The 25,301-nt window shown below is 40.7% G+C and overlaps 1 protein-coding gene across 2 annotated transcripts; it reads left to right on the top strand.

Annotated features, from left to right (window-relative positions):
* Nucleotides 1–87: 87 nt before the first annotated feature.
* Nucleotides 88–25,300, top strand: LOC136427992 (uncharacterized). Of its 2 annotated transcripts, none has more exons than XM_066417230.1 (29): nt 88–1,715; nt 2,478–2,549; nt 6,182–6,415; nt 6,767–6,916; nt 7,147–7,374; nt 7,638–7,799; nt 7,995–8,225; nt 8,889–9,044; nt 9,426–9,542; nt 10,235–10,442; nt 10,922–11,073; nt 11,517–11,611; nt 13,510–13,660; nt 14,169–14,281; nt 15,301–15,433; nt 15,734–15,862; nt 16,558–16,677; nt 17,344–17,516; nt 18,272–18,458; nt 19,029–19,250; nt 19,618–19,797; nt 20,216–20,331; nt 20,723–20,767; nt 20,907–21,016; nt 21,560–21,636; nt 21,981–22,198; nt 22,713–22,932; nt 23,556–23,715; nt 24,053–25,300. In XM_066417230.1, exons 2-29 carry the CDS (start codon nt 2,480–2,482, stop codon nt 24,426–24,428), a joined length of 4,533 nt encoding a protein of 1,510 aa, XP_066273327.1. In that variant the 5' UTR covers nt 88–1,715; nt 2,478–2,479; the 3' UTR covers nt 24,429–25,300. The 2 variants fall into 2 exon arrangements, with proteins under 2 accessions (XP_066273327.1, XP_066273326.1); XM_066417229.1 differs by lacking the exon at nt 88–1,715 and adding an exon at nt 1,918–2,160.
* Nucleotide 25,301: the final 1 nt, after the last annotated feature.

The raw sequence follows: 25,301 nt of genomic DNA on the forward strand, positions 1-25,301 counted from the left end.
TCCCAAAGTAAATTTGATTTGTCTTGGTCCTTTCTATAGAACTACAGCTTAATATGTCGGTCTCATTATTTTTTGGATCGACTTACACTAAGGCCATGTTGATTTGATTATATGGATGACATCCTCTGGAGACCCCAAATCTGATGCGAGCTTGCGAATAAAGAAAAGTTTTACACACAGAAAATATTACCTTCATTATGAAATCTATGTTGTCAGGAAGGATGAACAAAACTAAACACACAGAGGATGGTATACCGAAATATAGATTCTTCATTTTTGTTCTTTTAAAACTTCTTTGACTTTGGAATTGACTTTGCCATTCTATGACATTGGTATCCGATTTCCGAAAGATTTTTTTTTGCGATGTACAGCATGTATTTTCTCATTTTGCAGCTGCTTTTTACAATTTACAGTATTGCTGAAAACAGGAAAATTGATGTGCACGTGGATGTCTTCCATATAATTAAATAAACATGGCCTAAGCCTTGAAAAAAGCCTTTCACTGTTAATGGATCCAGAAGCAGGATTTTTATTGTAAACAAAATATTTAAACACAAAAGTTCATTTCACGCATCTTCTTGAGTATTATTCTCAATTGTTGGAAATTGTGTTTTTTTTGCGGACTGCCTATATTATTGTGGACAGGTGTATTTGTTCAACGGAACATTTAACTATGGATACACCATTATTTGTAGGTTTAGTTTCTAATAATTTGAAATTGGGAGCATATAGCAGGTCATGATTGGGTTATGTACAGGAATCATAATCTCCCTATAATTACAAACCCTGGGTAGTCAAGTTAAAATCTATATTCATTCCTCGATAGCCAACCCCAGTGAATTCCCCTTCCACATACTTTACACCGAGAAATGCTGGAAAGTATCAGATGTATTTGTAGACTTCCATCTTGAATGTAAGAAGCTTTAAGTTTATAAGATTAACATTCAGCTGTTAAGACAGGTTATCAGTCAACTTGACTTGGGGGCACATCACACGAATTCAAATGCATAAACCTTGCATGATACATACATTGCTCAAACATGTCCAAATAACTCTGCGGTTTCAGCCTAACTCTTGAGGCAAGCGTTTGAGGTGAGTGGAACTTGTTGGTGTAACGGTTTGGGATTTTGACCCAGAACCTGGGTTCGAACCCCCAGATATGCAACCGATGTTGGGCCCTTGGGAAAGGCACTTTGCGCGACTTTTCTCACTCCACTCAGGTTTCAAAAAATGGATTCCTGACTAAGGATGGCGAGGTAAAATGGCTGTGGAGGGAGAGGTGGTTGGCCCGCGGCATTCTAATACCATTGTCCTAGACATTTTGGATAACAACCCAATGCCCCCATGGCAGTATACGGCCTCACAGGCTATGGGACTACCGATACCTTTTGTTGCTCTTGTCAGCTATCTGTCAGTCAGTGCTAAAAGTGGGTGCGTTTATTCAACATACAGACAGCCAGACAAAGGTTCTGCCTCATATCTAGATCAAACAAGTACAAGGTATCGTCACGGTAGGAGACCCACCCAAATCTCTCTCACAATGACAAAGGACAGGCGAAGGCCACACATAATTACATTTAAGAGACATAAAAATGTAGTCCGGTTACTTCTCATGAGATCAGCAAACTATCTCGATTCCCACGATATTCGGCGGAAGGGATTCAAATGTGAGGTGTGAACACAACAGACGACGCTGTTTGTGTGTGGCTCAAATGGTAAGTTTTAAACCTTGTAATAGCCCCCCTTCCGCTCACCTTCAAATAGAGTTTAGATTTAGAGCTTAGATCAATTGCATTTCAAAATGGCCGTTGTCACGAAGAAAATGAACGTATGGGAAAATTGTTTATTGCGCATGCTTGACTTAACCAAGGAGGTTCTATGTGAAACCTTGACTTGACTATTGAATATGACTATCGTTATAACGATGTGTGCCATACATGTACACTGGAGTCAACTACGTGGCTTTGTAGCCTGTCAGAGGAAGTGGTTTAGGTTGCCCTTGGCTGAACGCAGCATTCAGACACCTGTAGATGTCGTACGAATCTCCCACGATGGTCGTACGCCGTGCGTGAGCATAGTCATCTTTCAAATTAACCTCTGAATCCTACATGTACATCATTCAATGTTGTAGCTACGCGACCATTTGTGGAGTGTATACATGTAGGTAGAATAGGTTTTGACAGTTACAATGATAACGGGTCATTAACTTCTTTACTTTGCAATGAGATCTGCCTTACATGTATGCCCAATAACGTGTCCTCAATTAATTATTTACGACAAAAGACGAAGTTGAATGATGAAAATCCACTGAAGTGGAGTCATTATCATTTCATAATCAGATGAAACATGTACGTGCAAGTAGAGTACTTAGTAAATGAATTTATTTTCCTATAAATATTTTAGTCCTTCGCATTATTTTGTGGTGCGGATATCATAGGAGGAGAATTGGCTTACTACGTTAGTCATTTTGTCCCCAGCCATGTGTGGACAACAGGTTTTCTGTGGTTTGCTGGCTGTTGCTGCTATCCTATTACATGCATCGACGGAAGGTAAGATCAATATATATCACATTTTTATGTAAAGTCAGGTTTCTATTAATGCCCCTATCCCTAGAATTGTTTTAATGTTGTTTAGAGCACGTTATGCCAAGTTTCATGCTTTCACCATAATTTGAGTTTTGCACCGGTCAGTTAGACTAATAAATCTAACACAAAATGTTCGTAAACTTGATTTCGGTCGAACATATTTCCGTTACTACTTCAATAGAATTGTATCATACATCATTTGAAAACTTATTTGTGGCCCTTTGAAATTTTATCAAAAGTTTGGTTGAGCACAAGGGCTATATATGTTCTTATGTGAGTACTAGTAGGTCGCAAACGGAGTGCCGAAACTGCGTTATATCTTTGGGAAGCCAGTATATTTTACTTTAAAATGATACTGTAAATGCAGAAATGTTCGCGGTGGTTTAATGTTCGCGGTGAACTCTTTACCGCGAACTTAAAACCACCGCGAAAAGCCGTTCGTTGTTTGCTACTATTGTTTCAGAAGTAAACTCAAAACCACCGCAAACACTCCATTTTTGCCCTAACGCAAAGTTAAATCCGCGCGAACATTTCTGCATTTAGAGTGCCTCATGTGTCATGATCATGATCACGCTTTTAAGCATCATGACTACTTTCATGGGTGGGTCCCCTAAACAAAAAAATGGCTGAAATTCCCCTTTGTTTTGTGACTATCTCGCATAACCATCTCTGGTGTTCGACCTTTGAATGTAGGTTCATGACAAATAACGTATCATTGTAAAGGTAACCATTGTAAAAAGAAAAAGCTGTCCAATTAATACGTTCCACTACTGTATATGCATTTAAGCTCTTGTGGTTTTAATTTCGCGGTAGGGAGAAAATGGAGTGTTCGCGGTGGTTTTAAGTTTGCATTTGAGATAATAGTAGACAAGGGGGTAGGAGAGCAAAAATTTCGCCGTGGTTTTAAAGGCACACAGAGCATTCTATGAGGCTTGAAAACTGGAAGTATTCTAGTTGCTGTAATCTTTATGAAATTGACATTTAATGCCACTGTTTACCGCATTTGCGTGCAGATTTCTTATCAAAAGTGCTCAAAAGCAGCACAAAAATAAGCTAGATGGTGATCTTTTAGTTTCACGCGCCTAGTGTAAATAGACCGATACCATAGCCTCGCCCACATCCGTCAAAACGTAGAAATGCAGAATTAAAACATAAAGATGCAATTATTTGACGGACATGCAGTCACTCTCTCATTGGTCGAACCGCTTATTGTGATGGACAGTCAGGATCAGTATATAAGGGCTTGGATATTCTATCAGTTCTCACCACACAACTACATCGTATCTTTGCTCCTTTAATGTCGATATGTAATGGTATGGTGTTATTGAAACTTACTATGTGTGGGAATGACTAGAAATTGGAGGTTTTTATTCAAATTTCAAGCCTCATAAAATGCTCTGGATTCCTTTAAGTTCGCGGCGAAGAACTTACTGCGAAAACCTTGAACATAAAACCATCGCGAACATTTCTGCATTTACAGTATAACAATTACCATAATTGGACTAATTCCCAGGGGGTAAATCGGGCCATAATGTTGTACGTTGTGGTACATTAGGTGCATGTGTGCCTTGCCCGAACAAGGTGACCTTGGCCAGTCCCATTTTGTTTCAAACGAGCCAGCAGGAAGAGTCGGGTTACGTTACCCGATACTTTCATTCTAACTTTTAATTTTTCTAAAAGCATTGCATGTTCTGTTTTTATAGATGAAAAAAAATGCCATAGTATCATAAACTACAGTTTGTGATAAGAGGACCAAAATGCAATTGACGATGTGCGTATTTGAATTTCTGTTCCAATGTTGGGGTTCCATGTCTACACGACGTTACAAAGATCAACATCTACACATCAATGTGTTCTTGAAACTGAGTACATGCATATTAAGCATCGTTGGTCGGAAAACTGCATTTCGGTAATGGCTACCCTCTGTACTTATAATTACACTGTAGCTCACACCCATTTTTAGACTGAAACAAGTAACTGAGACCGTGACTCCAGAAGAAAAGAAAACTAGAATGTAACAGTTGCAAACAAATACATAATGCTTACATCAACATGTTATAGCCTAATCAACACAAACATTTATATGTGCAGACTGCCCTGTTTATTTTTACTCATTGAACACATTCATGTATATGGTGGCCAGTCCCCCCAGCTCAATCCTGCCACTTGCTAACGTCACAGGGAAGAAGAAAAAGAAACTGACTTTTAAAGTTCTTCTGTGACGGTAAGGCAATGTTGATTTGATTATATGGATGGCATCCTCTGGGAACTCCAAAACTAATGCGAGTGTGCAAATAAACAAAAGTTTTCAATGAGTACATTCATTATGAAGTCAACGTGGTCAGGAAGGTCGAACAAATGATTTAACACACGGAGAATGCTATGCCAAATAATGGATTCTTCATTTTTGTTTTTCACGTCTTCTACTTTGAGTTTGTCATTCTAGACATTAATATTCGTTTTCCGAAATATCTTTTTTGCAAATTACGGCATGTATCTACCCATTTCATAGCTGCGTTGCACGATTTACAGTATAGTATAAAACTTTTTTCTTTGAAAATGGATTAAAATCAATGCGCGCGTGGATGTCATCCATATAATCAAATGAACATGGCCTAAACAAACATACAAATAAAGATACAGTTTACTGTCGTGAAATCTACATGTGTATTGGTTGAAGGTTTTTGCGCAAAAATACAGGGCATCTTTACTACTAAAGAATTACAGACCATCTTGTATTAATGAAATTCTCTCCATCTCCATTTATTCTTAATTCAATAGAAGGCACTCTTTTAGCCTAAGATAATTGACTTTTGGTCCCGCTTTAGACATTGAACTAATGAACGTAGCCTGTAATGCAATTGTAAGTTTGTTTGGCGACAAAAAAACGGTTTTATGGCCTGAAAAGGAACAGTACTTTTTTTCCTTTCGTTTACCAAATTCCCCAGGTGACCCTCAGTCTATGTGTTTCTACAATGTGCCTGACAATGCCTGACAAAAGTTAGATTACAAAAAGGATGTCAGGGTGGTTAAGAAAAACTCGTCTTGCTATGTGTTCTTTTAAATCTTATTAACAATTGGCCTTCTTATTGTGCTTAACCACCCTCATTTACGCCGAAAATATCCACGTTTAAAAATGTATGTTTCCGCATAGGGAATACACTGGTAGGGTCTACAGGGGTTTAGTGAGTATCTTATTGTTTTAAAAAACACACCTTGTGTAATTCACCACAAGCGGAATTCTGTACAAAGTCGGCTGATTATGTATTGATTGATACATAATCTAGTGGAAAATAACACCGCCTTCTGGAGTTTAGGACTCCTTTAAACTGGATTTGTTGGCCCCCTTCCCCCAGACGACGATCGCTGAGCGACCGTACAGGGACCAAACTTTCATTTGTGTGACCCTTGATTTCATAATTATGATGCGAGAGGTAAACGACAACAATGCACAAAAAATCGTCACAAAAAGTCATTCTTTTTCTATGAAATTCGTTGAACGATCTGTCAAATCTTCGACCGCTCATGATCAGAGGTTGCAGCACGGTTGTAGCCTCCAGTGGAAAAGGGAATGTAACAAAGTTCTGTTCTTGTAGCAACGAGGCCCCCTTGCGATTCTACCATGACGGGCACGTCGGGATCGTTCAGCTCACCAAACTTCCCGCAAAACTACGACAACGACTTGCGGTGCAACTGGACGATCGCTATCGACGTGCCGGTGTCGTCAGTAGTGCTGACCTTTGACACGTTTAGCGTGGAGTTTGAGCCGGACTGTGGGTACGACTACGTGGAAGTGTGGGAGAGGCGTCTGGAAGAGGAACATCTACTGGGTACTGTTGCCTTTTGCAATTATGTGTTGACTTAAATTACATTACGTACAAAAGTTCGGAAACTTTTGTCAACTATACCTCCGTTACTACTTTATAGATTTCATAGCAATACGGGTCACTGGAAAGCTTATTCATCACCTTTTGAATGGATAAAAAGGATAAAACATCAATAGTCAAAGCTGGTATTAGGACAACGTTATCAATTTACGCTACATTCATAATGATTATTTGACTTCTGGTAATTGTAAGCATTATAATATGGAACGTGGATGCTTGTTTCGTTGATAAACTACAAAATGCACCTTTTAGAATTCAGCATTACGAACAGTTTTCTATATGATCTCCACACAGGAAGGTTCTGCGGGGGCAATGACACTCAAGACAACTTTCCCCCGGCACAAGTCCGCTCAAAGTCTCGCGAGATTACGGTGCTGTTCCGCAGTGACGCATGGGTGACGTCAGGTGGCTTCAACGCTACATATGTCAGCGATGAACGTGGGGGTATGCGCAACTATTTCTTTCTTGCCATCATGTATAATTATAACAGATTGTTTACATCGATGGCTATGCTGAAAAGTCTGATAATGATTGTGAACATAAGTTTTATATTTTCACTTGACGTAAATCAACTTTAACGATATCAGCTTCATGCAGTCCTAATGAAAAAAAATATACGAAAGGGAAGTAGAAATATGTTACGAATAATTGATACGTTTTAATTGCATTTCTAGACCCGACATGGAAGTCCATCGATGGCCTGCTGAAGTTTGTGTCGGTTGGGTCCAAGGGGGTCTGGGGAGTGGATCAAAACGACGACATCTTTTATCGTTCGGGAACATCGGGGAACGGAACGACTTCGGGCAGCAACTGGGTGAACATCGCGGGTAAACTGAAGCAGATCTCGTCAGGACACTCCGTCTGGGGCGTAAGCGCCAATGACGACATCTTCTTACGACAAGGTCAGTATTTACTTAAAGTTGACTTTTCCGGCACTATTGACATGATGTTCTTGGCATGATAATACTTTTTGCGCTATTGCCAGAATGGCCCTGTTATATTCTTTGTGAATAACACCTCATGAACCTGTCCTCTCTAGCCCTCACTATCAGGATAATCAAATGAAAACAGTGAAAAAGAGAATACTTATTTGAAAGTGTGTTTCTCGTGTGCTAAACAGATCTGTTGGAGAAATTTATCATTATTCAATTTTGCAACCATTCAGGTGTAACAGCCAGTAACCCCACGGGAACCGCCTGGCTCCAGGTTGTAGGGAAGCTGAAACAACTGGACGTGAGCTCTACCGCCAACCAGCTCTGTGTTTGGGGCGTCGATCCAAACAACAACGTCTTGCGACGGACAGGAATCACTACAGAGGAACCCGCAGGTACCAGCATTGCTTGAAATCTATTCGTATTTTTTTTATCTCCATCTCAAAGAGGATGAGTATATGATTGGCTTGCTACTGGCCAGAGCTAGAAACAACATGAGAAGGGTGGATTGCAGGTCTGGCCTGTACGCCATTAATTCCCTGGTATGAGAATATAGACGTTCTACTATGCTATGCTCATGTTTTCAACAGGTACAGACTGGGAAGAAATCGACGGCTCGCTGAAGTTTGTGTCGGTTGGTTCTGCCGGTGTCTGGGGCGTGAACGCAGAGGACGACATCTGGTACCGCACGGGAACCGTCGGTAACGAGGCGTCTGCAGGCAGCGGTTGGGAGCAAATCGAGGGGAAAATGAAGCAGATCTCATCAGGAGACAACATCGTCTGGGGAGCGACCGTCGACGACGACATCTTCATCCGAGAAGGTCAGGACACAAATTATAAGCTTGCGAAAGGCACTATGTACACACTTATGGGTTAATGGCCCAAATCGAGGTTTTAACGGTGACATTGAGCCAAGCAAGTGACCTATAACTACCGAATAAACCACCGAGTGAGCGAAGCCAGGCGTTATGGCACCGTAAACATTGAGGGAAAAGCGGGTCATTATTATTAGCATATAGCCAATTGAACCTAACACTTATATTGCTAAAATTTTGAAACTCCATCATTTTTAGAAGTGTCTATTATTGGCCCATCCCTTATGGACGGCTTTCATCTTTGATAACCCAGGTTTATTACAAAATGTCAATCTCAAAATTCTACACCATAAGACAGGGGGTCGATCAGCTCAGACTCCGAGAAAACCTGGCTTTATTAAAGAAATCCCACCTTTGACTCCAGTTCTCCCATGTATCCATCCGCATCCAACAACTCACATCCGTCCTTACGCCAACTAAACTGCTGAACTGAACAAATTTTGACCAAAATTAATAAAAAAGGTTTAGACCCTGCCCTTTCCTTCTAAACTAAAAAGTCTCCTGATTGTTAAGAAAAGGACATTCAAGGGTTTTAAGGTAGCACTATGATAATCTGCCCTATTCCGCCGGAGGGCATGGCGCATAAAAGTTGTCCTTTTTTCTCCTCAGGAATAAATTCGAGCACCCCAGCCGGAACTGGTTGGAAGCAAATCCCAGGGAAACTGAAGCAGGTCGAGGCTAGTCCAAGTGGGCAGCAGGCGTGGGGAGTCAACTCGGGCGACTACGTCTTCCTACGTACTGGCATGACTGCAACTGAACCGTCAGGTCAGGAGATTGCACGAAGAGTAGATGGCCCGGTTTACACATGCGTTTTCGGAGTCGACTTGGAGCAGCTGAGGCGACTCGGGGTTGACTTGAATCGACTCAAAACGCATGCCAGTGTAAACCGGGCCAAAGTTTCATATTTTCCTCTTTTTTTTAAGTTAAAAAGGTAACTATGTGAAAGTGTATGTCTACCACTATGATTTATCTGTTGTTCGTCTACATAGACATTAGGTATTGATTTGTTTTTGCTATAACAATTGCTGATCGTCGAAGAAGAAGGTTCAAACATGCAATTCAATAACATTGTTTATACTACAAGGGCTCCGTGTTGATGAACTGTACAAAGTTGTATCCGTTTGTAAGTAACTCTATGCGTTCCAGATGTGACTTGTGATCGCTACGAGTTTCGCTGCTCTGACGGATCTGGCTGCGTCCCGAGGGCACTGTTCTGTAACGGCCGCAAAGACTGCTGGGACGGAAGTGACGAAAGCGAATGTGGTAGGTTTTACCTTCCGCGTGATCCGCCATCCTTTTCTTTGGCCATTGTCACTATCTTTGGGTGAAATAAAGTAATTTTAATAATTTCGATAGATTTCTTTAGAAATATCGCTTGTGACACGTAGCCGACCATGCCATGGAGTTAGTCGTGAGCAAAATCATCTGTGGTTAGGAGTTGGTCGGATTCCGTGACGTCACGCTATGCAGATAGAACACGTGACTCGGTGAGCAGCGGATCATAAGTTGCAGAAAGTCTACGGCGTGGAGAATCCCCCCCCCCCCGTCTCTGTTGAGGGATGGTTGTAAAGGTCTAATTTGATGACTTCTTCTATTCCTCTTGCAAAAAACGGTTTTGTGTCAAGGATTCTTTAATACTTTGTCTCGTGAAATCTGGCTACTTGGTTACTTATGATCCACTGCTCACCGAGTCACGTATTGTATTTGCATAACGTGACGTCACAGAAGCTGTAGCTTGCTCATTCCTGGAATAGATCAGCAGTCGAAGTTTTATGGAAACCCAATTCTTGTGTGTTGCAAATTATTGTTCAACTCTGATCCAGAACGACTTCTAACAACACAGATGAGCATTCAAGTTATCATACTTGCCAAGATATTGTTTAACCTTAGATAACATTGATTGATGCATCAGGGAACGAATCAAATTAACCTCTTATCATATTTTTTATATATAGAATGCCAGACGATCCCGGACGCATTCAGTTTCTGCAAAGGCGAAATTACGTACGACCGTATGGCGAGCATAAGCCTGTCGGGCTCTGGTGTCTCGGCAAGTCAGTTGCAGGACATTGTTCGTGATATACAAGCCCATGCGGGGACGTGTCATCCTGAGGGCACTGCCTACATATGCGCCCTCTCGGTCCCGAAGTGCGCGAACAACAGGTGATTGTTTCTCATCTGCTAAAGCGGGATCTCACCTAGCTGCGCCAAATTGCGGAAGGCATTCGCAATGTGGCGCAAATCATCACCAACTTGTTGCCTGAAATTGCGATTTAAAAAAAACTAAAAACAATTCGCAGTTGGCAAAATCGATTTTTTTTAATCGAAATGTTTCACAATTTACAAATTGGTGATAAACTAAAGCAACTTGCATGCTTCAAACTTTGCATTAGCTAATGTTACAAGCAAGCGGTACAAGCAAGGGGATGTTGAAATGGCTAAAAAAATGCTTAGCAATGGTAAAACAAGATTTGTATTAGTATACGCTTGAGTAATATTATAATCGATCTCTCGCTCCTGTTTAATGATTATATGATTCGATGACATTGGGACCGGTGTGAATATATATTTTTTCCAACATCCATTTTTATGTTGATCATTTTGCGCATTTTGTCCTAATTTGATATTTTCCTGATTTCCAGAACGCAGCCCCCGTGTTACACGTGGTGTAAGGAAGTGCAAGAATCATTCCTTCTCCCAAGCTGCGCCCTCCGAGACTTTTTCTTACAGCTCCAGCTTCCGTCTTGTTACACATTTCCCCATGAGGACTGCTATAATGCAAAGAAACGTCAAAGTAAGGCCATTCTTTCAATACTGAACCCTCAGTTTGCAATGATTCGTACACTGTGGAATGATGCCGTGATACAATATTATACCTCCTTTCCTCTAGACGGCGATATACGAGTGACCGTTAACTTTGTGCAACCATTAATGTTATAATTTGAAGTTGTTTGAATATGGTCAAAGGACAATGAAAAACACAAACGTAAAAAAAAAGATAATTTCTTTATCTTTGGAATTCGTTGAGCGGCCTGCCAAAAGTTTCGTCATTCATCGGTCACTCAGCAGTCAGTGTACGATCTATATTCTGCTAGATTTTGGTCACGCCAAGCAAACAGGGTGACATCACATCTAGGTACCTTTATACATATGTCTCTAAACTCAGTGTTAAGTTTATTTTCCCAAATACCGTATCCAGAGTTGCTCGACAAATTGTTACCATTTCTTGCGTTTTAGGTTGTGTTTACGGCAGAGGACAGAATTATAGAGGAACTCAAAGCGTCGCTGCATCGGGGCAGGAGTGCATGGAATGGCAAACTGCGATACCGTATGTAAGTTGCATTTTCTTCGACATTTCTACGTAAGGTAATGTTTTAAAAGCATTCGGCTGTAGACGGGAGGTGGGGAATGGGTTGGGATAAGGTTAGGTACTGGTTGGCTGGTGGTTGGGAACTAAATCAGCAGTTGTCGGGGCGTAATTGGGAGTCAAATCTAACCACGGTGCAACCACCGTTCACTTCGTGTCCTGACTAGCTTCCAAACTAAACCTATCTATGCCTCACTCCATATCCTTTGAAGAATCTGTCCTAACTCGAGCTCATTCCCAATTGAATACTACCAGAACATGTGCCAGCCACCCCCCGACCTTCACACAACCAGCATGCAGACAGAAATACAGGAGAGCCGTAGACGCCGTATTGAAGCTAACCATGCTTCCAATTTTATCTCTCGGTGATGTTTACAACTTAGAAGTTTGGATCGTTTTGATTAGAAGCAAAAATGACCACTCTTTACAGGTTTGCGGTAGCAAAACCTAATTTAAAAAAAGCTGGTTATGCCCACTTTGATTCATGAGAGAGTTGGCAATCGGTTGGGAATCAGTCGGGGGTGCCTCTCGGCAGTCTGCGGCTAGTAGTCGGGGTGATTGGGAGTAGGTTAGAAAGCATTCGTGGATCGGTTGAATTATCCATCTTTGTGACAGAAACCACCTGTCTACTTAAAGTAGTTTTAACTAGAGTTCCACGACCTCATACCTTCGCCAAATGATTTTAACCTTTATGACTGACGTATTAGGAGTGTTTCTCATCAATAATAAATCATACCAGTTGAATGTCGTAAAATACAACATGTCCAAAGTATCAGCCTAACAAATTATGAGCCTACGGTTATGCTAATATTTATCATCAATTATGCAAAAGAGGCCCTTATTAACATAATTTGATTCAACGATGTTAACATTCACATAACTGCCCGATGCCACAAAAAAAGTATTAAATGTATGAAATTGCCGTCATTTGCCAGTGTGGAATAACACAAGTTACTCATTAAGTATGCAAATTAGGCCCACATTTGCATATTTTTTTATCTATTAACAGTCCTCTCTTCCTCAGTTACAATTTGAATAGTCATATCATGGAACAAAGCGGATTTTTAAAGTTGCCTTATTAATTATGCAAATTAGCATCTGATTTGCATAATTATTGTCCAATCATACTAAGCATCACACAAGTTATCCACATACCAAAAATGATGACCATCCATCAAGGCCATATCTTGTTATAGTATTTTCTCATTAATTATGCAAATGAGGTCTTCATTTGCATAGTTCATATCAATTAATATTTCTCTCTTCCTCAGTTACATATGTCACATGTTTCAGAGTCCTATCATGGAATTTGGCGGAAGTATAAACTTTCCTCATTAATTATGCAAATTAGATACTGATTAGCATAAGAAGTGTCTAATCATGGACATCATCACTCAAGCTATCTACCTGCCAAAAATCATTACCATCCATTAAGCCCTTCTTGAGTTATTCCCTGTCAAAGTCAGACGCAAAACCTGCTCCTGCAGTTCAAAAAAAGCCGCTAGGGGGTCCAAACCCACACCACTTACTCTCTGTCCAAAGATCTATCTACCACTCAGAAATAAGTTCCATAGCATGTCTGGAACACGAGTTATCAAAACAGGAAGTTCCACTGCAGTACCGTAAGAAGCTGCTAGGGGGCCCAAAATCTAATCGTTTTTAGGTCTCATCAAAACCTACCAACATACCAAATATCAAAACAATCCATCAAGGCATTCTCGAGTTATGCTGTGCCACTACAAACAAACAGACAGACAGACAAACGCTACCCTCTGCATAACCTTCTCGGCGAAGGTAATAAATACCATTCTCTTAGATTGTGATAGTACGCATGTGTCAGAAACATATGTGATTTCTGTGCAGGACGCGAATATAGAGAATGAAATCCGTCCGCACAACCTGGAGAAGAACTACTGCAGAAACCCTTACAGCTTCGACAAACCCTGGTGCTATGTTTTAAAAGATACCTTTGTGGACATCGAGCCGAAGTTTTGCGACATATCTACTTGCGGTGGTAAGTCTCCCTTCTTAAATTTTTGAACTAAAACGCTGCCTTATGTAGTTTTTTTTTCTATCGCGAATGCATAGACTCATAATATAGTCAACGTGGTTTCAACAGTCACTCAAGGTACTATGGTAAAATCATTGCAGTGACGGCAAGGGTGGGAGGGTTGGTGTGGCGTCAGACAAGAAGGTCTTAACTATGTGAAATTGGGTGAGACTGTTTAAATATTGCTTATGACTGAAGGTGGTTGGCTACGCACCAGTTTTGACTGTACCTTGCTATTTTGCGTTTGGTGTCTAATAATGTAAGACACATGTAATGCTGGGTTATACACTTATTCTATGTCATGCGTACATATAAGAATTTGAAATATGTCAAAATGTGCTTAAAGGACTTCTTTATATAAGAGAAACAGATTTTGTGTCAGTTATGCTGGATCATAAATAGATACACCCAGTTGCTTTGTAAGTAAGCTGTCTCATATCAGTCATAACTAATACTTTTATTGCTAACAAAGGAGATCGGGTGTTCAATTGTGGAAGCAGATATACGGATGACAGTGGATGGTTCGCTAGTCCAGGCTTCCCCCAGGCCTACGACATAGCGATGCTCTGCAAGTGGGAAATAACTGTATGTACCATTCACAGACTTTCATGCCCCAAAAACCACCTACTTTCATGCCCCAGCCCCCTAAGTTGAATTTCATTTTTCTTTTCACCTTACACTTATTTGCTTTGTTTTGTTAATTGCGATAGACTTTGTGTTAAGCTAAATTATTTCAGTATTGATTTATGCTATGATTTGATATCTAATTCTTATTTTTGTATGCAATCAATTATTATATTGTCACCATTTGTTACTATTATTATCGTATGATTTGATATGATATTGTTATCACTTATTACTACAGTTATGTTATAGATTATTACATTATTGTTATTTTGCTAACTGTGATGGACTCTGTAATCTCCATCATTTCGTTATCGAATTATGCTATGATTTGATGTATATAATTTGTTTATATACAACCAATTACTATTCTGTTAGTATTTTGTTAGTATTATTATTGTCTGATTTGTTATTGTTATTATTTACTACTATAATTATATCATGAATTGTTAGATTTATGTTATTTTTGTTAATTTAGATGGGGGAAGACCTTGTATGTTTTTGTTTTGTTCTATTATGTAAAATTGATTTAAATATGTGCGAATAAACCAAACCAAACCAAACAGACATCCTTTTGCATCTTGGTGTATTCCATTGGTTTACCTCTGTAACATGCATGTACGTGGGATGATTGTTTTTAGCTAATAAGACTTTTCTATGCCATCATTACTATCATCATCATCATCATCATCATCGTCGTCGTCGTCGTCATCATTATCATCATTATCCTCATCAAACATCATCGTCATAGTCATAATCATCATCTTCAGCATCAACAACATCATCAACAACGTCATCATCATCAATGTCATCAACACCATTATTACCATCATTCCTCATGTTGTTGAAGTGTAAAAGTAATGGGAATGTCAATATTCTGTTATTTGGTACAGATCTACGCAAATTGTGTACTATAAAAATAGGTGGAGCCTTTCAATTGAATACTGATATATTTCTTCTTTACAATTTCCATCTTATAGGTAGCTCAACCGTTTACAATTGAGATAACTTTCGTCGACTTTGAGCTCCAGCCTGGCTCTGATGGGGGATGCCTGTACGACAGGGTGGAACTGTTTGATGGAGATTGGCCTGACGGAAGTTTCACATCTTTAGGTTGGTATTTAAGTGTTGTTGCTAATCCTTTCTTCTTTTCAATAGAGTGTACGTGTAAAATATCATTCAAACTGCCTACGTTTTAGTCGATTGCAACAAAATGATCGCAAGCCTGTGTGTTACGCCGAAGGGCGGTTATACCGGTATATAGATACAGATACAGATGTCTTAAATTAGTGTGTTCGTACTTAGCAAACAAATATGAATAGGTTTCCAAGACTGTTGAGGATGCTAAGATAGATTGAAAGAACTACTGTCATGCCATTTTTACAACTTATGTCTCCTTTTTTCTAACTTCAGGGGACTTCTGTGGCAATGCTTCAATGACCACCAAACAAACAGCTAGCTATATCCTGACAGTGAAGATGTCTACAGATTATGTGACTAATTCCCGAGGATTCAATGCCACCTATACTGCGGTGACTCGAGGTAATATTTCAAGTTCAATGACGTTTCTAGTATATGTTTGTGCTCTTTGTATAATTTGTGTACGTGAAGCATGACCAAGCCATATTATTTCTTAAAAGGATGTCTAGCTTATGCCTCGGTCCCTTTTCCAACCCGGGGACCGGCCGAGCAGCTTGTGGGAATGAAAAATATTATATTGAAGACAACAAATGACACAAAACGTATAAAAATTGCTCCAAACCATATTCTGTTTATTCTCTTGATATGCATTTTTTATTTTTCGGCCGGGCCCGGGTTGGAAATGGGACCGAAGCATTGGACTGCGCCAAATTGACTTCGGAAATTGCGCAATTTTTACGAATTTTCCCTTGCGGTCACGCTGACGTGCGACGCAATGATTATATATATCTGACAATCAAAAGGGCCGCGCCCAAATTGTCACATTCGGTTCCAAATCAGATAACTTTATGATAAATCGCAGTGTTTTGCACTGAATTAAAAACAGTGTACAATGATTAAGATTGATAAAAAAAAGAGATTTGCGCCCATTTGCGCCATTATGCAATTGCGAAAATTTGAAAAAAAATCGCAATTTCAGGCAAAACATTGGTGCCAATTGGGACGGGTTACGCCACTTTCCGCAACTTGGTGCAGGCGAGTGAGATACCCGCCTAGGCAAACAGCTCTGTCCGACCCTGTGCCGTGTCTTTCTACAGAACCTGTAAGCTGTGTCAAAGGGAGCTGGCTGTGTGCGGACGGAGCCAGATGCGTTCCGGTCAACCGTCGTTGTGACGGCAAAAATGACTGCTGGGACAGAAGCGATGAAGAAAACTGCGGTGAGTATAGATCTGCTCTTTGGCGGACTATAAAATGTTGTCGCTGCATGTGATTTATCCGGCTATTATGATAGTTTAGAGTGCATAGCCCAGTCGTTAGCGACCCAACCTTTAGACCAAGAGGTTATGAGTTCGAATCCTGAATTTTGTCGCTCAGCTGACACGCACGCTACTGGAAAAGGTTGCAGTCCTTAGGAAGGGACGTAAAATCAAGGCCCAATGTTCATTGTATTTGGTTAAAAAACAAACAAGGGTAATTTCCCCGTACGACGAACCCGTGAATACTGTACATATCGTCTGTTTTCTCCGTCACGACTAGAGAAGGATCAGCCCTTCCCTGAGCTAAACTGGTTCGAAATCATATTCGCGTTCACGCTTTTAAATAACATTAATGTTATAGCAGCGATGTCATAATAACCAAGTACTACAGCTCATGAGATTGTCTGTAAGATGTATACACTTACATGGACATAAACCGTGCAAGTATCACTTCATCACTATGGTCATAAAAGACAATTTCAGTCTCATCACGAACAAACACCCATGTGCAAATCGTTACTACTTTAATGACAGATACATATAATACATAGATCAACAAATCAACGGACACGAAACCTTGATGGTTATAGACAACAGACATATCTATCATGACATTTTTGTTCACAGAATGCCAGCCGTTCCCGGAAGTTGGATTTTGTCCACCGGTTAACGTGCAGCCGTGGCCAACGGTATTTCCCAACCTATACGACCATCAGAACGTGACAGAGGTGTTTCAATCAAGGGAACTCCAACTGATATTTCAAAGTGCTAACTTGTTAAAATACCCTTGCCATATACAGGTACGTATTCAATTTAAATCGAGAAGAAATCGCTTTTTTCGCTCCCCTAGCCTGTTGTCTACCCTAACATGCCCGTAAAGCAAAATACATACTATATCATTGTACTAACTGCGAAGTAGCTATGTTTATGCCTTACTTGCTGGTACTTACTGATAGGATTGCACCAAAATCATATAGACAATCACTGGCTTAAGATTCAGCCTCAACTGTGAAGCGAAAGCTAAACAGAAAAAAACACGTGAAAATTATTAATCTTATTTAGTAGTGAGTATCTTATTCAATGAAATAGAATTGGCAACACAATTAGTACCACGGTAGAAAATAAGTGTTTTGCCAAGGAATTTCATTAGTTACTACGCAATTCGCCTAATTTGCATAATGTATGACTTGCATATGTCACAGAAACGAAGTCTCTATTAGGTTCCACATACTATTACGTCGGTCAACGGTTCTGAAAATTCACTCATTTCTGTTTCAAAGTCTGCAACTAAAACGCCCCTGTAGTTACAATGAATCTTTCTGCTGTTAGAGAGATGACTATCTACCCCTTACTTCCCAAATACCAAATTTCACGACACCCCATTGATAGCTTCTTCAGTTATGTTGCTAAACCATATACATAACTATATGATACATACTTACAAACACTACCAAAAACATAGCCTTCTTGACAAAGTTAACAAATCACGACGAACATTGCTCACTAGTACTGAGGCTTGTGTTCTAACATGCATGCATGTTTATTACACACCCAGGGCTGGTACTATATGTGCTACAGCTTCTTCCCGGTTTGTTCCGGCGGTCGGCGTGTGCTGCCCTGCCGTTCGTGGTGCATAGAGATCCTTAATAGGTGCCGAGAGGACTTTAATGGCGACGTCCTGGAACTAGTGTCCTGTAACAACTTGCCTTTTGAAAACTGCTGGGATGGAAATGCCAATAAAGGTAAATCCCGCAATTGCTAGTGCATTGTATCCCAAACAGGTCCTTATATTGTAGATAGGCTCCGAATCCAATGTGGGATGTCCCAAAAAGGTCGCTGCCAAAACTACCCGTTTGGGACATCCCAATCAGGTCTTCAGTAGGACCAACCCGGGATATGCAATATTGTTCATCCCAACGTATACTTCGGGGAGGAGCTTCGTGTTTTAGTTGTTAGAAGACCGCCATCTCTGTATCTTCCACAATCTTCGAGTAGTCTGGGATATCCTTAACATGTCGCCGGTAAAGCGACCCTTTTGGCTACGTCTTTATTCTATTACAAACAGGTCGAACCAAAGACATATAAGCTTAGCTTGAGTTTGAATACCACTTGTTTCGTCAATCACCATGACTGACGGCATCGGAAGCTAGGACCCAAACGGAATATCCAATTAGTCTCTCTGGGATAAGACCTTAATGAACTAGAACAGGCCCTTTCTCAAACACATATGGTTGTTATATTTCACCATGATTTACGACACTAGTGTATGTCGACCCTTTTTATATTGTCTTACTGATTCCCAATATTACCAGAGTGCTACTACGGAAATGGTGAAAACTACAGAGGACCCATTAGCGACACAGTGAGTGGGAAACCCTGCATTGGATGGGAAAATAGGACGTACGAACTACACAAGTATCCATGGGCGAATCTCGAGCAGAACTACTGCCGCAACCCGGATGGAGCGGAGAGGCCGTGGTGCTATGTGGGCGGAGGTGGGGAATGGGATTACTGCAACATCCAACCTTGTAGTGGTAAGATGTTCTGCTTGTTCCTAGCGTAGCTGCCAAAGCGAAAACAAATCACCGTTGGACTGTTGCCAGTGACTTCGGGTGATTTCCAACGATCGGTATCCAGTCAAATGATCTTTGGTATTCTTTTTTAGCGGACCGAGTTTACAATGTGTGTTTAGTGTAGGATCTTTATTGAACGGTCATAGTAAATAGAGTGTATAATGTATGATTTAGAAGACGGAGTTCAAAGGGTGTTTACAAAGCAACAACGATCTAAAAAAAAACACTTGGTAACCCACTGCCTATGCTCCTACAACTATACATGATTAACAAGGGCGCATGGATTTGACACCATTGTTCATATTGACCTGAAAACATTTTCCTAAAGGCCTTGTTTGCAAAGATCGCGGCATACCTCGGAGAGTCCGCCCCAGCCAGGTCAAGCCCTACTACTGGCCGGGAGAGAAGGTGTCCTACAGCTGCGAGTCTGGCTTCACTCTTGAGGGAGCAGTCATTTCAGAGTGTCAAAGAGATGCCAAGTGGGACACCGCAGTACCGACTTGTAAAGGTATTCGGTACATCTTTATTTTTGGCGACACCTTAGGGGCGGAGTAACTTTTTTTAAGTACTGCGATCAATTTGAAAATATTTCAAAATTTGCAAGAATGCATTCCTAGATTTCGATGAAGGGTTCGGTAGTAGGATCTTTGCACGGAAAAAGGAAGGCTTTTGTTAATTTGTATAATTATGAATGGAACCACCGAATGCCAGTCTTTATCAGTGCTTAGACATGACCTCTTATATTGTCTAGCTCACTGCATCGATCAAATTATTGTGGGAATGTATGGAGCGTACAGGATAATATCAATTTATTGGTTTGTTAAATCTAAGACGATTCGAATAGATCAAGTTAGGTTAAGTGTTTTATAGATGATAGAGTAGTTTCAAGTCTTTTCTCAATGATACGTTTATCCGGATCCGTCCAGTTGACGAGAGAACGCTTCTTCTGGATGAGAAAGTCGCGCTGTACAACCCCGCTCTCCCCCCGAACGGCGAAGTTATCATCACGGCGGAGGGCCTGGTCGGGAGTATTGTCAATGTTGTAAGTCAAAAGTCATTCCTTTAGTTCAACAAGCCTCTTGGTGCTTTTGACAGTCAAACATGTAGTTATGCCTAAATGTCAGACTTATCAACCAACGATTTTCCCTAGAGCTATATTGTAGAGTTATACCTTTTGCCACCGAGTTTAGTGGGGTATATTCATTTGATACATACAGCTTTAAACAGCGCTTACAAATAGATATGCATGCCAAGGTTGGGTATGACAAGTCGTTTAGTGTAATATAACCTGCTATCTCGCCGCATGCCTGCGAACCTGGTGTAGTGCGGCGAATGGGCGTTATACTGTATACGGCTGTACAGATACAGGTGTCAATTTTGCCTATAGAACCGTCACACCTAGGTAATTATTTTGTCTGTTGCCTCCCGTACAGGACGAATCAATACCTGCCATCACCACGGACACCAGCTTTTACCTGGTAAGGATTTAAGATTCTTCAGCATTTCCTAATCATATTAAACAAGTCAATATACGGTTCCATATGTGTCATTTCCCCCTACGCTTCATCTTGAAATTTTGTAAAAGTGACGATCTTGTACTTCTTATCATTTTGCTAGCATTGGTACGACCCTCGGCTGGCCTGGACGCCATCATCTTACGGTGACTTGCCGCGTATAGAGCTCGACGGAGACAGGGTGTGGAGACCGAGTATCCAGCTGTTAAGGAAGTAAGTAAGGACAAAAAACGGAAATATTCAAGCTTTATTAAGATTCGGGCATTTCTTGTTTTATTCATCGTTATGATTTTCCCAATAATGCTGTTGAATTCATTTCCCCCCACTGGCTTTCACAAGGCAACAGGCATACATGTAGTAGGAACTTGAAGACAGTTTGACCTTTCTGGGAACATTTTGGCTATAACAGTACTTCCTGTCAGTGTCTCCGACGTGGCTAGCATGTGGGAGCTAGCCTGTGGGGGACCATTTTGACCTGAAGTTCGACCTACACTCCCTGTTAGTCTGCGGATACACCATTTCCGCCTTCACTTCCTACCACTCTACTGTATTTGAATTACTGCGGACACACAGGCACACCGAAAACAAAACCTCCGCCCACGAAGGCAACAAATGCCACGTTTAATGGCACTTTTGCTATAGGTCGTAATTGAAGCAATATTTCTATGTGATATTTTCAAAGATTGCTTTTGCATACTGATTAGGGTTGCTGAAACGCTACTAATTGGTTTTTATTTCTATTTTCTGTCATTGAAGCGCCAATCCTGACTTCCGAGGGTTCCCAGAAGTTAACGTGGTCGTCAAAGATGACGGAGAGGTTCTCTGGATATTAGGTGGGAGCACTGTAGTCATTCTTCTTGGAACAGCTCAGTTTATTATGAATGATTATATTAAGTCGTACAAAAGGAACTTAGAAAGCAGATTTCAATAACGATAATGCAACATAAGACGCCGTTTATAAAACAATTGACTATATATATATATATTTAGCATGGGAAAAGTACGTCTGAAAATAAAACATTGTGTTTCTATTCAATTAGAATACAATTCGTTACATTGCATTTGATGTATGTTAGTTCAATAAAATATTTCTAATGGCAACAACTTATTCTTAAGAATGTCTCTAAAGTACTTGTATCTTTGTAAGAAGAATCTTTCTCTGTTCACACTCATTCAGAAAATCTGGTGGTGACTACGTGTGACCTCGACCAGTACTTCTTCCCGTTCGACAACATGACGTGTCCGATATGTGTAGGAGGAAAGTTCAGATCTGGTGACGAGATTCGTTGTCGAGAAGAGAACTCTACCGAGAATGTGATGAACTGCAGCACTGCTCGAGAGGTACCTGGAGGAGAGTGGATGGTATCGGTCAGTCTGGAAGCCAGCGGTGACCAGGTAGAGTACTTCATTTCAATATTTCAACTCCGTTCAATAAAAGTGTACAGTGCTAGAGTACGGAAATGCAAAGTTAAAGGTCCATAGGACAGGTTATATGCTGAGCCATGGTGGTTTAGCATGTTTTGGATATTTGAGGGTTCATTACCTCATGCCTTAAAGTTAAAGTTTCCTATGTTTAACATGCGTTTCACCTATTTTACAACGTTCACAGTTAACGCTGTAGGTGGGAGTAAGCATACGACAAACTTAGTATGGCTTTGCTTTCACCTTGCAGTTATTTCATCTTTCATTTTTTTTTGCAAAAAAAACAACAACAGGATTTTACCTGTCTTTCATGTAAGGCCACCCTGACTTGATTATATGGATGGCATCCATTAATTTTCCGCATCAATTTTTGTCCACTTCCAAAATATTTTGTCACACGCTTGCATCAGTACCCATAGGATGTCATCCATATCATCAAATAAGTATGGACTGTAAACTAAACATGCATATTTCTACTTTATCTCAGGCTTGTCTTCAGCTGTACCTGCGGAGAAACCCGACGTACCACATGTGTACGACTGTCACCCCGTTCATCGTCCTGTCACTGCTGATGTGCATCACGTTCTTCATCCCACTGGACAGTGGAGACCGTCTCGGGTACGGCATGACCATCCTCCTGTCCATGTTCGTTAACCTCGTGGTCATCACAGACTTCCTGCCGCGATCTGGAAACATCCCGTTCATCGGTAAGTCCAATTTTTTTCTCAAATTAGAGGTTTCAATCAGGGTGTTAGTAGTGGCAAGGATTTTTAACGCTGTCCTCCCAAAAATCCCGGTGCAACAAGTCCAATATCGAAGCCTCTGCATAGGGAATAGGTACAACTACAAAATGTGGCAGGAAGTGATGGGGGGATGTGGTATACTCAAAGACTGACAGGAAGTTGTTTCGGATTTGAGGTCAACATGGTCACAAGCAGGCTGGTTCCCAAATGCTAGTCACGTCGGCCGGGGAACAGGAAGTAAGTTCCAAGAAGTAAGTCTCTGTTTGTTTGTCTGCGTTCTTGTGTGGCCGTGGGTATTTGAATGCGGCAGAGTAGCTGGTTTCCACATGCCAGGAACTTCGAAGACACTGACAGGAAGTTTGGTCAAAGGTCCCCGAAAGGTCCCAGAATAGGTTATCTAATTTCATGTCTGAAATTACCTACTGTATGCATGTCTGTTGCTGTATGAGAGCCAGTGGGGAAATGCACTAGGCATAATCTGCGAGAAATTCACAATAATGAATAGAACAAGAAATTCACAAAAACTGAAGGTATTTCATTGAAGTATGAGATCTTCCATTTCTAATCATTACTTTGTATGTACTCAGGTATTGTGAATATCGTGGCCATTGTCATGATGAGTTTCTTCATGCTGGTCACTGCTGGGATCATCAGGCTGGCTCATCGAGAGACGGAGATGTCTCAGTGTACAAAAGTCTTTTTCCTGGGATGCTGCGCACGACTAGTACTGCTCGGCGATATGAGAAGGTCCGTATGTGTACATGCATACTATTAGGCAGATGGTGTAGATGTATAGATTTGTGAAACATAAGTTAAAATAGAAATATAGATATTAGATATATCAGGTGCAGATGTAGGTATGGGTTTTCAGGCTGATATTTATTACAGCAAATGATAGTTATCTCGCACACAATAGTATGATAGCACATTCCCTGTGTATTCTGCTAACTTGTCTTGATGCGCATGTACATGCAAATACCACAGGAACCATGTACAAACTACACATCTGTCCTGTATTGTTATGACTGCTTGTTTGAATCATTGTTAACTATTGACTGCTTGTTTGAATCATTGTTAACTACAGGGCTTCAAAAGAAGACAAGAGGTCCAAAATGGAGGGGGTCCTTTTGGTCAACAGCAGAATCATTTCTGATACGGACGACATCGGCATCACTCAGGACGATGGCGACGCACGAGGCAATCCTGAAGATGATGTCGCCAGCGTCCTGAAAGGCCTGAAAGTTGTCATGAAAAGCACCAAGCAGAGTCTAGAGGCCCTGAGGGAGAGCCTGGATGGCTGGAAGAAAGACGGGCGTGGTTGTGACGACCCTGAAGAAGGAAAGAGTGACTGGGAACGACTGGCACTCGTCCTGGATAGACTTTGTCTGATATTTTACCTCGGTGGGCTATTCGCCTCCGTACCTTTGATCCTTCACTTTGGGAGTAGCCGACTGTTCTAATGAACTGTATTATGTTATAAAAGCTGATGGAAAAACTGGACGGCTCACAATTCTGTTGTTGAACCACAGATTATTTTCGGTCGACGTCACTGACGAACTTCTGAGATAGCAGATACTGTCCGAAACGTCAATTGTTTACAACACGTATCCAGTTGTTTGTGTAACTTTTGTATTGTGTATCTTGTGTATCTTTCCTGTATGTCTAAACTTTATTGACGTATTGGTCAGCTTTAGTTGAAGAACGTGAATGTGTTATGATTATTGGTTGTACATATTTGAGGAGGGGAGGGGGGCAGATAACTTAGGTCGGTATCAGAAACACAGCTATAGGTAGTCATAGAATGCCGACCAAATATGGTTACAATGTTTGTATAAGGTCGTAACATGATGCTTCTCTACTCCTATATGATTAATGTACTATGTAGCCTAAGGCTTCACAATGTACGGCAGGCAAAAATATTTTACAAGAATGTATTTAAGTATTATGATATATGATATGGTTAAGAATGTAATGGTAAAAGCATGTTATCAAAAGCAGCTAGCTAGTGCAGATGGCCGATGTGTCGTAACTTGTGATTGTGATGTTTTTATGTTGCATGTTGTAGAACAGCTTGTAAACATTGATCGAATGATTATCGGTATATATGTAAATAAGTTTGAATTAGTGAGAAAAACAAGTGTTGTCGAAAGTATTGTGGCAAGAAATGTCCCAGTAGTCAGGACGCTACCTTTCAGCATGCATGAGGTATAGGGACTAAGTGCTTATAAATCATATTGTAACTGCGATAATTGACTTCTCTAACACTGCAGTTTTGTAGCTCATGTCTAATAAATTAGTGTGTGAACCAAGACGAAAGCGTTGTTACCCAGTAG

Source organism: Branchiostoma lanceolatum, chromosome 2 (assembly GCF_035083965.1).
Source record: "Branchiostoma lanceolatum isolate klBraLanc5 chromosome 2, klBraLanc5.hap2, whole genome shotgun sequence".
Classification (NCBI taxonomy): domain Eukaryota; kingdom Metazoa; phylum Chordata; class Leptocardii; order Amphioxiformes; family Branchiostomatidae; genus Branchiostoma; species Branchiostoma lanceolatum.

Coding starts and splice junctions, on each gene's coding strand:
- LOC136427992 (XM_066417229.1), top strand. CDS start 2,109: ATGTACATCATTCAATGTTGTAGCTACGCGACCATTTGTGGAGTGTAT. Junction 6,416..6,766: donor GGAAGAGGAACATCTACTGG/GTACTGTTGCCT, acceptor ATCTCCACACAG/GAAGGTTCTGCGGGGGCAAT. Junction 21,017..21,559: donor AGTATCCAGCTGTTAAGGAA/GTAAGTAAGGAC, acceptor CTGTCATTGAAG/CGCCAATCCTGACTTCCGAG.